The 16,650-nt window shown below is 38.4% G+C and overlaps 1 protein-coding gene across 1 annotated transcript in view; it reads left to right on the top strand.

Moving 5' to 3' along the window:
• Positions 1–16,650, top strand: part of PIK3C2G (phosphatidylinositol-4-phosphate 3-kinase catalytic subunit type 2 gamma) — a 293,693-nt gene that overhangs the window by 129,401 nt on the left and 147,642 nt on the right. The window contains exon 17 of the mRNA XM_070410626.1: positions 14,536–14,629. Coding sequence (XP_070266727.1) covers positions 14,536–14,629 — 94 coding nt within the window. The remainder of the gene's footprint in view (positions 1–14,535; positions 14,630–16,650) is intronic.

Here is a 16,650-nt window from a genome sequence, read left to right as displayed (position 1 = left end):
ATACCAACAAATTACAGCAACAGATTCCTGGAGATGAATACAAACTACAAACAACCAATAATATCAAGGGACGCAAGGGGAAACAGAAGCACAGAAATAACCGGGGGGGGGGGGGGGGGGGAGAGGGAGGGAGTGGCAGGGAAATAAAAAGAATAAGCAGTCTAACCTCACAAAAAATCCTAAAAAAAAAACCCCAATATACTCGTCAATCAAGCAAACAACAATAAAACAATAGAGAGGGAAAAGAAGAAGAAGAAGAGAAAAAAAAAATTGGATAGTGAAGGAAGATAAGGGAAAGGTGTATAAGGATTTAGAACAGGGGATTAGACATAGGATATATAAGCAGGGTTAAATTTTGACAGGGGGTAAAAAGAGTAGGGAAAATCAAAAGCTGGAGTAGGGTAAGAGAAACAGGACAGCAAAAGGGAAAAAGTGAGGGAGATTGTTTAGCACAGAGGCAAATTGAGGTAGAGAAAAATGTTGCTAAAGGAACGATGAAAATAGAATGGAGAACATTAGTCCCAAAATAAAATAAAGACAAAATAAAATGACACTTTAAAGAGTGGTAAAATGGTAGCGGTAATAATACTAGTTAAAAATAAAAATGTAGTAGTTAAAAGGGCAAAATCAGGTGATGGAGAAAAAGAAAAAAGAAAAAAAGAAAAAAAATGTTTTCTTAGTTAAAAGGAGAAAAAGTAATTTAAAAAAATAAAAATAAAAATGTGCAGTAATGCAGGTGCTTCAGATCTTCTACTCTTCTTATTGGCACGCCCGGAATTCAGGAGAATGTTGAATTTCCCTCTGTTACACTGTTCCTCCGTGTTGTAAGCCACAGTCCTGATTTTATGGCCGGCAGTAAAATCCCCTTATTGCCTTATCTGTATTTACAGAAGAGTCAGTTCGTGGCTTTGCCTCTGGGTGGCAGTGTGTCTGGATTGACCTCCGAGGCTATAAGTTCTCTCTGACCAGAAGCTCTCTATTGTACCTGAACCAGCTCCGCCCAGAGCTGGTTCCCCAGGCGCCACTCCCAGCTCTGTTTCCCAGGCTCCCCAAAAACAATCTTCCCCTACAAGCTCTGCTAGTGACCCCAATTGGGCAATCACATGCACTGGGGCCAACAATCAAACTCACAGAAGTGAGAGGAAGTGTGCAAACAAGAGCCTGGGAAGCTGTTCGAACTCGCAGGGTTCCACCCTCCAGAACTGCGCGGAGTGTCTGCGCGGAATGTCTGCGCGCGCTCAAGCCCCTGGCGACAAGTAGCTGGCTATCAGGGAAACTCTGAGGCCGCCCTTTTGCATCCAGTCCAACTATGGGCTCATTTATAGTGTTACCTTCTGGCAGCAGCCCTGCGGGAGCCCTCCCCACTTGCGGGTCACGCTGGCCTCTATGGGCGCGGATTTTGGAGGGGGTAGATTTCCCCCTGCGCCCGCGCGCGCATTCCTTGCTCCAACCTGATCTGCAAACCGCACCTTTGGGGTAAGTCTAACCTTTCCGTGGAGGGGTGCAGGTCTCCTCTGGGCTCTTGCAGTCGCGCTGCTTGCGAGTCGTTGCCTCCGGGTTAGTAGCCGCCGGGTTAGTAGCCGATCTCTGGATGCTGGTAACAGCAACCCAAGATGGCGCGGTCTCGCCGCTGCGCTGGCGCCCAGGGGGAGGTTTCAGCCTCAATCTCTAACCATCCGAATTTTTTAGGAGTTCTCTGTCTTTCCTGGCTTCAGACTGTCTCTCAGCTGAACCTCCCCAGCTTGATCGGGCTGATTATTACCCGTTTCATCTGCTCGCCCCTATCTTCTCCGGGACAAAGCACCAACACGTCCGTCTAAGCCTCCGCCATTTTTTCCTCTTTTTCTTTTTTAATTCTGGGATTTATTTAGCTTCTATGGCTGTCACTGGAGCTGAGAGCTGGCTTTAGCTCTGAGGCTCGGCTTCAGCTCTGAGACCTCGGCTGCTGAAAGCAGGTTTCTGGGTTTGTTTAGCTTCTATAATTGAAACACTGTTGCAGCTCCAGCTCTGAGGCCCAGCTGGCAGAAAGCAGGTATCTAGGGTTTGTTTAGCTTCTATAATTGCAACATTGTTTCTTAGAGTGCAAGCTCACAGCCCAGCAGCAGCAGGCGGGGAACCTTGGCTTCCTCCTTCACTGGAGCAAGCAAGCCTCCTGTTTGCTTCAGCTGCCTGGCTGCCGGCCACCATCTTGGTTGGCAGTTAATTTGCATATCACCCTGATTAGCCAATGGGAAGGGTGTCAGAGGTATGGTTAATTACCATGTTTGTCTATTACTAGATAGGATAGGATAAGTACTTATGTACATTCAATAAATGCTACCAGTCATCTTTATCATATCATTGTCTTCATCATAACTATATTTTTAAAAGAGTTTGGATTATTTCTATAAAACTTAAAATTCACTTGTCAAAATTCATGGGATAAATGTTAGCATCCTATCTAATAAAAGACAAAAAGGGTAATTGATCGTACCTTCGCTACACTTCCCATTGGCTAATCAGCGCCAAATGCAAATTAGCTGCCATCAAAGATGGCAGCTAATTTGCATACTGCAGGCAGGGCTGGCCAGCACCAGACGCCATCCAGGCCCCGTATGTGGCCTGAGTCCCCGCCGCCTAAGCCCCGCCCCCAGCCGGGACCCCCGTGTGCCACCTAAGCCCCATGCCGCCTAAGCCCCGCCCCCAGCCTGGACCCCTTTGTGCTGCCTAACCCCCATACCACTTAAGCCCCGCCCCCAGCTGGGACCCCCGTGTGTCGCCTAAGCCCTGCTGCCAGCTGGGACCCCATAGCAATCCCAGAGCAGGCAAGTGTGGAGGGCGGCGGCCCCCAGGTGGGCCTGCTCCTGGGATCGCCATGGCGATCCCAGAGCAGAAAAGTTCCCCACAGGAAGCACCCAGCAGGGCCTGCCCCTGGTCTCTGCAGTGATCTGGTAATTCATGAGCAAGAAAGCACGGCCTGCAGGCAGCATCCCACCCTGGCCACAGCTCAAGGGAGAGAAAAACACGCAGTGGAGGCCAGGAGCTTGAGAGATCAACACAGAGGGCCGCCTGCTCCAAGCCTCCACGGTGTGGCCTGGGCAGGCCCCCAGCGGACACATACACACACACACACACACACACACACAGGATGCCTGCTCCAAGCCTCTGCTGCCAGACTGTGGCCATCAGTAGGACATCCACTGAGGGCTCCTGGACTGTGAGAGGGGAAGGCTGGGCTGAGGGAACTCCACCCCCCAGTGCATGAAATTCATGCACCGGGTCTCTAGTTTTAATAATAAATCACAATTGAATATTGTCTTACAGTTTACAAAGCACTTTCACAACATATGATTTAACCTACAAGCAACCTCTTTAATATTATTACCAACATCTACAATTTCCCCCATTTTACTGATCCCTATTTTACAGATAAAAAATTGAAACCCAATCTGTCCATTCATCTACTCCACAGATATTTATTGATAACCTACTCGTGTTAGGCACTTCATTAGGCCCTAAAACTAGCATGTTAAGCAAAAACAAAAGTCCTTCCCGGCTGGTGTGGGTCAGTGGTTGAGCTTAGACCCCTGAACTAGGAGGTCAGAGTTCAATTCCCGGTCAGAGCACATTCCCAGCTTTCAAGCTCCATCCCCAATAGGGGGCATGCAGGAGGCAGCCAATCAATGATTCTCTGTCATCATTGATGTTTCTAACCCTTTCTCTTTCTTCCTCTTTCTGAAATCAATAAAAAATATATATTAAAAAAAAACAACCTAGTCCCGCCTTCGTGAAGTTGTAGTCTACTAGAGGTGGGGAGAAATAAGTCATTACCAAATTATAAATTTAAAACAACAGGAGTTACCACAGCTCTGAATGAAAGATATATGGTTCTATATAACAAAGGAACAAAACCTTTTCTTCAAAGTGGAAAAAGCCTTCCCTGAGGAAGTTTTGTTTGAGCTCAGATCCAAAGATGAGCATGAATGAATTGGTGAAAGGGAAGAATAAGAGAAGAGTTTTCTGGGAAGAAAGAATCTAGGAAAAAGTCCTGGGACAGAACCTGCATAACTTGCATTTAAGAGAGCCAGTGTTCCTGAAGACCAGGAAAGAAGTGTATGATATAAGATGACTAACATGTTAAAATGAGACCAGAAATACCATGTTAAAGAGCTCTAAACAGGACCATATTAAGCAAATTGGTTTTTTTATTTAAGTACCAATGGGAAGGCAGAAATGATGATAAATGGGAGAACATGTTTGCATTTTTAAAAAATAACTCTGAGTGAAGCATGGATTGGGTGAGGGAATCAAAAATAAATAAGAGAAAATCCTCTAGGAAGCGATGGAAGCCATCCAGGTGTCAGAGAACAGCAGTCAACCTGAGAAGGTGGTAGTGGTGAGGTATGAAATGAATAGAATCAGAGTAAAGAAAATAGAAAAGACAATTTTAAATTGGGAAGGACAGTGGAAAAGAGGGGTATCAAGGATTACTTCTTAATCTCTGTCTTATGTAAGTAAGTACATAATAGAAACATTCACTAAGATGGAACTCCCTGGATGACTGACAGATTATAAAAGAACATGGTAGTTCAGATAGGGTTATGTTGGCTTTTCGGTGCGCTTGAGATGGCTGAATTTACAGGTCTGGTGGTTGTTCAAGGGAGAAATCTGAGGTACAAACTTCAATTTGGAAATCATCCACAGAAGGATGAGAAGTCAAGTGTGTAGATAAGCTTGCTTAGAAAGGGCTTTTTATGTAATATTTAATGTATCCAAACACAAAATCTCTTTTAATATACCACTTGCTTTATGTATTATCTCCCTAAGCTTGTCTATAAGTAAAATCAAAGTATAATCACATAAGAAGAACAAAATCAATACTACTGGTAATTCATACCATGACTATATTGCTAATCCCCAAATTCTATATACAAGGCCATAGACTATCAAGAAATATCTTTGTATTGTTTTCTATGTCTCCTTAGGTCTAGGATTTATTCTTATTCCTTTTGGTTCATGAAAGGGTCAATGCCCCAGTCCAATTTGACAAATTATACTGATCACTATTATGGTCCCTAGAAAACCATTTAGAGTCCAGTAAAATAAATAGCGCATCCCAGATAGACTTATGGGTTTTATATAACCATATATGAAAGTATCTAGTCAAAAGATAAAAAGGCCTTGCTGAAAGTATTGCAGAAAGCCTACTTGCCTAGTATTCTGGACATCTGTATTTTAATTTCGGTGCCACCAACAACTGGCCTTGGGCAAATAGCTTAAACTCTTCGAATTTCAGTTTCTTCATTGTGTAATCATGAGATTGAACCAGATCTCCAAATTTGAGTGAGTTCTGATATTCTATAATCAGTGAAAATCCTTGAAGGGACATGAATTATTCAGTAGATAAAGGTTTACAATGAACCTAAAGAATCTTTATTCACCACATTTTCTAGAAAAAAAATTCTTTTGTCACATCAGATCATTTTAGTATTAGAAAAAAGCAAAGGTAGTCATATTAACATTTTTCTTCAAAGCTGATGCAGAGTGTATCATCAGACTCAAAGCTTGTTGGAGAAACAGTTCTGCACTTCTGATAGTTTTGTAATTCAAACCTGACATTGGGGCTTTTAACTGTGAATAGCTTCACGGCATTCTGTGTGAATTCTTACTATGGATTCTGAAGTCTGACATTTCTGTTACACTTTTGCTTAATCTCAGATTTCTTTGCTTTTCCGTTTACTCAAAGTTGCTTTTTTTAAAGGTCAACTCTCGTTACATCCTATTTGGCTTTCACCCATCATTTCAAAAGTTCTTTGAGTAAGATATTGACCCTAGATCGTTTTTCAACCTAGACAAGAAAGGAAAAAATAGAAAAACTATGATATGGGAGAAAATAAAGGATTAGAAATTACAAAATAGTAAGTCAAACAGAAGAAGTTGAAAGATGTATTTTTCTGTGGCAATATCATTTCTCGACTCCACTGGCCTTGTTGAAGCTTGTCTGAGTCTTCTGTGATATTTCCATAGTCCTCAGAGATGAGAGAAATTGTAAATATTTAAGAGAAGAGAAGAGGAATGGCAATTCCCTAATCTCAGTGTTTCTCAGATGAGTTCAAAGCCATATATTTTTTATTTTTATTTTTATTTTTCCTTGGGAAAAAATTAGGTTGGTGTGCTGCTATCTTAGTAACAATCCACAGGGCCGATTCCTTGACTGATGGCCCCACAACAATGACACATGCCAAAACTATGTTGTACAGGGTCTCAAAGTGAGGTTTGTGGTCCCCAACATGCTTACAGTGGTGCCAAAGATCAAAACTGTTTTTGTAATAATTCTAAGATGTCATTTGCCTCTGTCACACTTGTTTACTCATGAGTGCAGAGTAGAATTTCCAGAGGCTGCATTGCAGCAGGTTTAATGCAGAAACAGACAGGAGAATCCAGCTGTCTCCTATTAAGCCAGGCATTGAAGAGATTTGCAAAAATGTAAAATAATATTGCTCTTCTCATGGAGTATTTTCTTTGTTGTTGAAAATACAGCTATTTTTCATAGAAGCGTCTTGTAAATGAGTTGATAAATACAGGGTGTCCCCAAAAACTGAATACACACTTTAACAGCTGATAGCTCAATTTTGAAAATGAAATGTATTTTAATAAGCACTGCCTTTAAGATTATTCAAAGTGTGTGTATACATTTGGGGGGATACTCTATATTTCTTAAACGTTCTGGTTTCATTTCTAATATGGTAATTATTAACAGCTATAACCCACATAAACAAAAACTCTTTAAAATCTTCCCTAATTTTTAAATGTGTAATGGGTCCTGAGACCAAAAATAGGATGACCTCTGTTATACAGCAAACCTTAACCTCTGGTCAGTTTCTATGTGCAATTTGAGCCAACAAGTTACCTAGAAACTTACTATTTTTCCTTTTCTGCCCATGTAAGGATTATACCACTGCAACTGAACCCTCCTCTTGGCCCTCAACTCTGTCTTTACTCTACAGTGTTGACAAATATAGAGTTGATATTTTCCTGAAATTCCTTTGAAAGATATTTATCTTGAAGTTGCTTTAATTTTACTTAATTTTTCACCATTTGAAATTTTTCACCACATAACTTAGATCTCTTTTATTAAGTTTTACAATCCTAATCTTCAAGGAGTATTTTTTTTTTCCAGTTTGAATATCCTTATTATACAATTGACTGCGTGCAATTTTTAGGTAATTCCTTAACAATCATTGTATAGCATTATATTTATCTTAGCTATAGTATAAAGTCCTTTTACAGATCCCCAAAACTCTATTATTAGCTTAATTCATAAGCCCTGAATATGTAGAAGCACTGCTCACAAAACTCTTATAAAACTGAATGTAAGCCAGCCAGTCCAATGCTTTGCTTTTGACCATAATTCAGACATGCTTGGGGAAACTAAATTAGGTAACATAAAATAGCTTAAATGAACATTTAAAAATGATTAATATTCTTAAAGAAATGAGTATTTCACTTGAGCTCTTATTAAGCCTAAAAATTTTTTCATTATAAATAAAAATGTATTGTACTTCCCCAACAAGTAATGGGATTTTATTGACCTTGTATTTGTTTTTAATCCTCACTCAATAATATGTTTTTTTTAATTTATTATTTTAGATAGAGAGTAAAGGTGAGAAAAACATCAATATGAGAAATAAACCTCAATTGGTTACCTCCCATACATGCCCTGACTGGGGATCAAACCTGCAACCTAGGTATGTGCTCTGACCAGGAATCAAACGGGCAACCTTTTGATTTTCAGGATGACACTCCAACCAACTGAGCCACCTGGCCAGGGCTGACCTTATCTCTTTTTAATCGATCAAACTAAATAGATATCCCTTTATTACATTGTAAATCATCTATTTTCTAATTGATTATACGGAAAACTTTTATAATTATAAATAAATTATACCTGGTTGATATCAGCCTGATGAATCTTCTAACAATAATTTTGCTTCTTCTCCAGATTCAAGGGGTAATGTCCCTGCCTAGAGTAATTACAGTAACAAAGTGATCAGAATAGCTAAAGAGTGGCACCTGGCTTATTGGCAAGAATTACATGTATTTTTCAAGCAAATCAGGTTGTTGGGAAGTACAAATACCTGGCTTGTGGAAAATTCAAAATAGGTTGCAGTGCTTCTGTTACATATGACATTTAAGTCTGTAAATATCACACCACGGTCAGAGAACTAATATGGGTGGCCCTCACCTTATTGAGGAGTGAGTTACTAAGCATGAAATGCCAACAGCTATCTCCCAAAAAGAATGTTTAAATAGTTTCAGACAACAGAACACAGACAGAATGGCAGGATTTGTAGAACATCTTTGTCCATTGATCTATTGCTAAGTTCAGAGCCCTGAAAAGGTATTAAACATAAATTCTGCAGAGGCAAAGATCTCTTTTGGGCCTATTATGTTAATGGAATATTCTAAGTCGACTTAAAAATATAATTCTTATTCTTTCACACAATGATTTGCATTCTTAAAAGGACATATAGTTGGGAGCTTTCTTCTAGTATTAACAAATTTTCCATTAGTAATATACTGGTGGCCCGGTGCAAGGATTAGTGCACATTGAAAGAAAATTAATTAGAAGGTGGCTGGTGGGACAGGACTGGGTGAGATGGGCTGGACATACCCTGCAGCCAACCTCCCATGGTCCCTACCTGGTCAGTACACCTGGGGCAGTGCTGCAGCTCAAAGGGTGTCTACGGTCACCACAGCTTGGCAGTAAACCAGATTCAGGGCCAACAGTGCCCCAGCAACAACATAACCCATGGCCACACGACCCTGCGAGGAATCCTCTCTGGTTCCGGGGTATGTCACCTGAGAACCACCTCTGCCAAGAAGCTCAGCAGCTCCTGCATTGAGTGTCTGCCCCCAGGTGGTCAGTGCACATAATACCTACTCGGCTGGTCGGACAGTCACTTAGCCTTTTATATACATAGATTTTCAGAATAAGTTGAATGGCTGGGCTTTTAAAAATATTTTTAGTAACTGATAAACTTTAAGCTTAAAAAAGAAAACTATAGTTATCCCATGAAACTTCCACTCAGATATTTGGTATTAAAATTTTGATCCTTCGTATACTTTTTCATAATGTTTTATATCAAGCATGTCAAACTCGCAGCGCATGGGCCACATGCAGCCCACAACGAATATTTTTGTGGCCCAGCCAATATAACGGTATGTAAGAAACGTTTTAATAAAAATTTTGTAACTTAATTTTTACAATATCCTGCTATACATAATTATTAATAGTAAACTACAACGTTTGCTAATGACTGGTTACTATTATCGTGTTGCATTCATTTCCCTTATGCACCTTACACGCAGGCACACCATTTCTCTCCACTAATACCAGCAGCGAATATTTTAGCAGCCGATTGCCACATCATTAGTCTTGTGCTGACTTGTTTGGTGTGCGCAACAGGAAATATTTAACTTTCGGAGAACAAAAAAATAGGTTTATTCGCATTACGCTTATTAATTTGTGCAGTTATTCAGTGTCTGGTAAGTTAATGTTCAAGAAAAAAATATTAATTTTTATTAAAATGTTCTATTATTTTATCTTAATGATTACTCATTTATCTCAGCCCTTTGTATTCAGCATGTCTCTATCAAAAGAAACCTACGTTTCTATGAAAATTGAAGCTTTTGTTCTTTTGTGGCCCACATAAATTAAACCTTGTTTATTTGGCCCGTGTTAGCTTTTGAGTTTGACATGCTTGTTTTATATCATTAAATATTCATTTAATATTTTAATGACTGCATATATTCTATTGCCTGGTCATTGATATTTAACTTTTTATTTTTAGACATTTCTATTGTTGCCAGTTTTGCATATATGCACATATTCTCACCCACATCTCTGATTATTTTCTTAGGATAAATTCCCCAAAGTAAAATTGCTAGAAAAGGAATAAGCACATTTTAAAGATTTCTTTTTTAATTCATGTTGCTATATATTGCCAGCAATGTATGAAAAAGCCCATTTCCCAGGAACTTCACTAACTCTGCCAGTCTCTTTTAATGTGGCCAACTCTTTCTAAAATAGTCAAATGCGAGTTATATTTGGATGTGCTTTAATGTTGTTAGGCCTTAGTCACATCTCAGGATGTCATGTGGTTAGTTAGTTTCTTAGCAATTTCACTCCCAATTTTTTTCTGAACTTCAAACAACAGTAGCGAATAGAAGATACATCCCTTTCCATTAAGGTGCAAAATCATTCTTTCCAGCATTTGTACATATTGATACAAATATATAATTTTTCTTTTGGATTATACTATGCAGATGTCATGAGGTTGTGAGGTATTTTTTGGAGGTGGGGAGGTTGTTCCTGAAGGAGTCTGAAAAAATATATATATATTATTTTTTCACTGTCTTCAAATTTGTTTTTCTCTTACCATGTGAATGGGGAGGAGTGGAAATTGAGAATTTATTTAAATGGTGTTTGTGGAATTACACCTATTGCTATCTATGTAAATTAGAGCACAGCAAAAAATAAAAGGGACTTCATAATATGATTTTATTTATTATATTATAATCAATGCATGTCTGAAGAATGGTACTAAATCCTAGGCATAAAAATAGAAGATGAAACAATCCTTATTCTCAGTTGATTTATTCACTAGTTGAGGAATGATGATACATCTATAAAAAGGTAAGCCCTAATGCACACTAGCATATCCTAAGTGACCATGGAGTCATCTAGTAAATGGCCCTTAGAGTTCAGAAAATTGATGACTAAAGATTGGGATCCTTACCTTAAGAGTATTTGGTCCCCATTTTGAATAAGGAATAGAACTTTAAGAAGAAAAAGGAGGATATTCCCAGTGAAAGTTACAGTGCTCACAGTTGTGAGAATTCACATGGCATTTTCAGAGTAAAAATATCATCCCAGTGAGCCAGAGCACTTTATGCAGTATTACAGGAGTAGAAAAATCTGAAGTGTTCAGCTGGCCTTGAATATTTACATGGGCCTGAAAGAGACACAGTGGAAGTAGCAAACCATTCAATGTTTTATGACAAATAAACTTACAAATAAATTAAGAAATTTTATAAGATATTACTTTGAAAAACTATTGTACCAGCAAGAGATAATTATTGCCTAGACTAGACAGTTGCAGAAGAAACTAAAATCAGGCATGATGAATAGAATAGAATAGAAAAGTCAACAGAACTTAGCAACTAATTAGATATCAAGATAAAAGGTCATTAGCAACTCCACAAACTTTTATTCATCTGTGCAAACACTAGAATTAATGAATGAATGAGCTGGCCTTCAACCATGTACATAATATAAAACCTCATAGAAAAGGACATGATCAACGCTACAGGTATACAAAGTGGCTATCACAGCTTTGCAGGTAAATTGATGCTTGAGCTTTGACTACAATGATGAATAGAATTTCGCCAGATGGAAAGGAGGAAAAAATTTAATGAGAAGGGCATACAGAGGGGAAGTATCTCACATTTTTAGACCTACATGATTGGGAAAAGATGATAACACAGACTACAAATGAAAAGTCTGGAAATAGAGATGTTTGAGGTGGAAAGACAATTCATTCAGTCTGGATAGTCTTCAAACAAATATGTAGATCATGCCCACCAATCTGTAAGCATTGGGGACATATCAATGAACAAATCAGGCAAAAAAAAAAATCTGATTTCATGGAGTTTACACTTTAGTATTTGGAAATAAATACCTAATTAGAGGTATAGTATTCATCAGAGAGTTTTGTTTTTGCTACTTTTCATTTTTTGTTGTTATTCATATCAATAAGATAACATAGGCACACAGAAAGCCTGGGTGACTTGCATCTGACTTAAGTCATCCCTTAAGGCAACAAAATGTACCAAGTAACTATTCCCTCTAAGGCTTCAAACATCCTCATACTGACCTTGATGCCTGCAAGCTTCAGACAAATGGTTTAGAAATTGAGAGCAACAAATTAGAGTGAATCACATTTAGTTAGGAGAAAATGAAGTCTTGGTGTGCTAAAACCAGCTCACCATCCTCTAGCCTTGCATTTTTATTACACTCTTTCTGCTCTCCAGCTGTTTTTGATGCTACACTGAGATCTTCCGACCTCTGTGGTACTTCTTGAGATGCGTCCGCACTACAGTTCTCACTAGGTCTCGTTGCCAGAATGTTCAAAGAAAGATAATTATTGGAACTGTATTTGCGGGTCAGAAACAAGGGTTTTGAGTGAATAGCCTTGCAAGTGAAATTCTTGTTGCGATTAAAATGCTCAGTTTAAACGAAGGAAAAATATGTAACCTGTTTAAACATTACATTTCAAACTATTGTTAAGGAGAGTTGAGAGATACTGAGTAATACCATTTTTTCCTTTACACTGGAGCTGCATAGTATTCATTTCACCCTTCAGTAACCTCGTATGCTGAACAAAGACTGGATATTAAAGACTTTAAAGCTTTCTGACCTCCCCAGTATTGGGAGCCAATCTTCAAAGTTCTTACCTGACAGATTGAAAAAAAAAAATCATTCCAAGTGATTTGGGGGTTTTGTTTATTTGTTTATTCATTTCTCTGTTTTTCAATGAGTTACTATAAATAGCCCTTGGAATTTTAAATTATGCTTATTTTTCCTGAAAATGTATTTATTTACAATTAATTGTTCTAATCAAAGCTCAGTTCTTTTTAAACATGTCAAAGCAGTATGTCAAAATCTTGTCAAAGCAAGATGGTGCCAAAACTTATCTCTAGGCACTTCCAGGCATTTGGAGATAATTGAATCTAACTCCTCTGATGTAACAAGATAATGGCAACCTGAGGAGCCCATTTGAGGATAAATTGTATTTGAAATAGGGTTTCAAATGCTAAATACTCCATAAATTTAGTTCAATAACACACATTTATTGTCTAATGAGTACTAAATCTTACCACAGGCATGTGCAGTCCTAAAATGAATAAGGTATAGTTTCCCTCAAGAACTCCTGTTCTAGTAAAAGTTAGCCTTATTAAATTATTTTTATTTATTATAAAGTACTTTAGATTTCTAATTTTCATTATGATCTGGCCAAACTCATTCAAATGTATTCCATTAGTAATCATATAAACTATCAGGTCTCCAGCTGGTAATACTTTATTTAATAAATGCATGACTAAATTATAAGCAAAGATTTGCATACTATTTTAGAAAATATGTTAGATGTCCTATTATTATTGCAGAAATGTGTGGATGGCCTTTGTTGCTAGTAGGAGTGGGTTCCTGGGTACCTCTGGAATAAGCATTCCAGAGGCCCCCAAGGGAGAATGAGATGTGGTAGAAAGCTTTATTTTCATGCAATTACATCCCTGTTTCTAAAGTCCCATTTCCCTTAATCCAGTCCTAGAAGATGTACAGCTGGGGATTTGTGGAGAGCGGTTACAGCATTTGGACAGGTTCAAGCCTTGGACTGAGAGGGCACTGTCCTCTCATGGCAAAGCCATACGCAAGTCCTAGCCAAAGGCTATAGTTGTAAGCTTTACTTTATGGTCTGAACCTGTGGTCCCAGTTGGCTAAGTGAGGTGGGCTGCAGGAGGTGCGCCAAAACAAAGCAGGTGCATGTAACTGAGTAGATTCAAAACCCGTGAGAACATTGTAAACATCTTGACCACGCCCTTACTTTGCCTCGTGAAATCTGGCTATAAAATAAAGACTCAGCTTGCAGGCTGTGGCACTGTTTCTCCATCTGAGAGCAGCGTCCCACCTAGCCCCAGCTTTATTCTCTTGTCTGTCTTCTTTAATCCTTTACCACCACACCCCCCTCAGGTTCACCCCTGGCCATGCTGAGCATGGCACATATGGCACCCGTACAGGGATTCAGCAGAGCTAAAAGCAAAGCCAATGTCCAGAGTTTCCATTTCATGGGTGGAGCTGGGTCCCATGTAGCATCAGACTAGTTGTCGTCCACTTGTTCGTTGTGTATGGGGACCACATGGCTGTGAGCCATATGGATGAATGGAGGGGACCCAAGAGAGCACGCCTCTGCAACAGGAGTCACAAGGATCCTAGGCGAACCAGGAGAGAGAACTTCTTTGCTTAAGGGTTTAAGTATCTCCTATCTTCCCATGCTTGCAGTGGCCAGGCCTACTCTGGCCAACGACGTATTCCTAAGTGTGACTGACAGGTAAGTACCTTCTCTATGCCACCCAGACTTTCTGGGCATGCCTATGATATTTTCCCTTCCCTTTGCTTCTTTCCAGTTATTAATAATTAGATTCATTACAATGGTATCACTATCATCCACATTTTATAGATAAGAAAGCTGGAAGGGGATCTAACTTAAACCCAAGTTTCCAAAATCTAGTCAAAAGGACTTTCTACTGCAATTGACATGATATATAGAATACAGGAAAATAATTATTTGGTACTAATTAGTCATCTTAATTGATTGTGGGGCCATTATTTTATTTTATACACTGAGGATGAAATTTTTTCTCTGTTTCCCTGATATTTTTCATGTATTATTCCATACCATTAACTGTTTAATAGATACATTTCCTTTGTATTAGTTTTCCAGATCAAGAAATTCGTAAAGTGGCAGTTCAGCAATTAGACAACCTCCTGAATGACGAACTACTGGACTATCTCCCACAGCTAGTTCAGGTAAGAAAAACAGAGTTGCCAAGCAATTCCAGGATTTTAGCTAACAATTCTCTTTAAAAGTTTCTGATGAATCAACAATAGACTACTTGAAGTGATATTGCAGTTTGGCCAGCCAAAGGGAGAAATTATAGCTCAAATGTCAACATGGGTAACCGCAGACATTCTCTAGCCAAAATTCATACAGTTACAAAAAAGGTATGTAAAAGCCAAAAAGGATTTTTTAAAGCAACTGCGCTTATTAATTAAACTGGGAAAAAATAGATATGCTTGTGATTAAATCTTTTTTACCTATGTAAATTAAGTTAGTAAGTGTTATATAAGTAATAGCCTTTTGCTAGCCAGATCCTCAGAATTTTGTATTTCTTGCCTTTCCCTTAGAGCAGTGGTTCTCAACCTTGGCTGCACATTAGAATCACCTGGGGATCTTTTTAAAATCCTGATTTCTGGGCCTCAGCCTCCGGAAATTCTGTTTCTTTGTTACTAATGTTGTGGCTTCACCCCATAACAAAGAAACAGAATTTCCGGAGGCTGAGGCCCAGAAATCAGGATTTTAAAAAGATTCCCAGGTGATTCTAATGTGCAGCCAAGGTTGAGAACCACTGCCTTAGAGTATTCTAAATTGATTATAATTCTTATAAAAGTAGAATTATAAGGGAGTTCCTAAATTTTTCCTATAGAGAATATATTTTAGTGATAGAATCAAATATCACAATGTTGTTGGAGTAATTTTAGAAAAAAACATGAACTTACCTAGGAATATAAGCAATTATACATTTTACAAATGACCCTGTAAATGACTGAATATCCAAACTACAAACAATATTTTTTTTCCAAGTTGACTATATACTGAGTGCTGAATGGATCTAAAATAGTGGTCTTTATGTTTTTTGCCTTTTTTTTTTTTTTTTTAACTCAGGCATTTTCTTATCTTAAAGGCCAGGTTGTAGTTACAAGCTATTTTAAATGCCAGATGCCTTCACTTTTAAACATTTAAGATAGGAAACTCTGAACCTGATGGGGGATGCCTGTATTATTAAGCTGGAAAACCAAATTACTTTGCAAAAATAATATGCATTCCTTTGCAGACTACATAGAGAGTTGGTTTTGAAAAAAAAACTCTACCATATCATTACTTATATTAATTCTTATAGTTTTACTTCCCTAGATTTGCCAGGATACTATAGAGAAAATAAAGATGAATTCAACTTGTAGAAATATCATTCATCGTACAGCTCCTGAGTATGGGCATCATGTTATATCTTACCCAACTAAAAAAAGTAAGTTTTTACAAAAGTTAAGATTAAGCCCATTTGAAAGCCCCAATCTGAACCAACACACTTGGCAACAGGAATATCACTGAAAACCATATACCTGCAAATCCAAATTCTTCAGACAAGGTGCACATGGAATCCAGCATAGCAAAAGCACAGAGGTACAATTAGGTAAAGTTGTAATGATTTCCTAATTAAAAGTGAATATTGTAAAACGTTTTGAGGTGGCCAAGAAGTGTATAATGTGGCTATAAAATAAATAAAAACTGGAAAGAATTTTAAAAACATTTGTTGTGACCCTACCTGGTTTGGCTCAGTGGATAGAGTGTCAGGCTACGGACTGAAGGGTCCTGGGTTTGAATCCACTCAAAGGCATGTACCTCAGTTCCAGGCTCGATCCCTGAGCCTGGTCAAGGCATGTGCAGGAGGCAAACACTTGATGTGTCTCTCTCACATCGGTTTCTCTCTCTCGATGTCTCTCCCCCTCCTTTCTGCTCTCTCTAAAAATCAATGGAAAAATATCCTCAGGTGAAGATTAATAAAACAATAAATAAATAAAAACATTTGTTGTGGAGTTTGTCCTTAAACTTCCATGCTCTGACCTGATTTTAAAACTTTCCAAGATATAAAGAAAATTGTACCCTAATGATCACTTTCTGAAAGCATGTTATTTCATGTATTGTCTTGTTAGAAGTACAAAGGCTATATTAAAGCAATAAAAAAGATTCTATGATCATAATAAAAATAGGA

Source organism: Myotis yumanensis, unplaced genomic scaffold (genome assembly GCF_028538775.1).
Source record: "Myotis yumanensis isolate MYYU_CA2020_CCGP unplaced genomic scaffold, mMyoYum1.0.hap1 SCAF_3, whole genome shotgun sequence".
Taxonomy (NCBI): Eukaryota; Metazoa; Chordata; class Mammalia; order Chiroptera; family Vespertilionidae; genus Myotis; species Myotis yumanensis.
The sequence above is the reverse complement of the archived record's forward strand: the minus strand, read 5'-3'. Positions and strand labels throughout refer to the sequence as shown.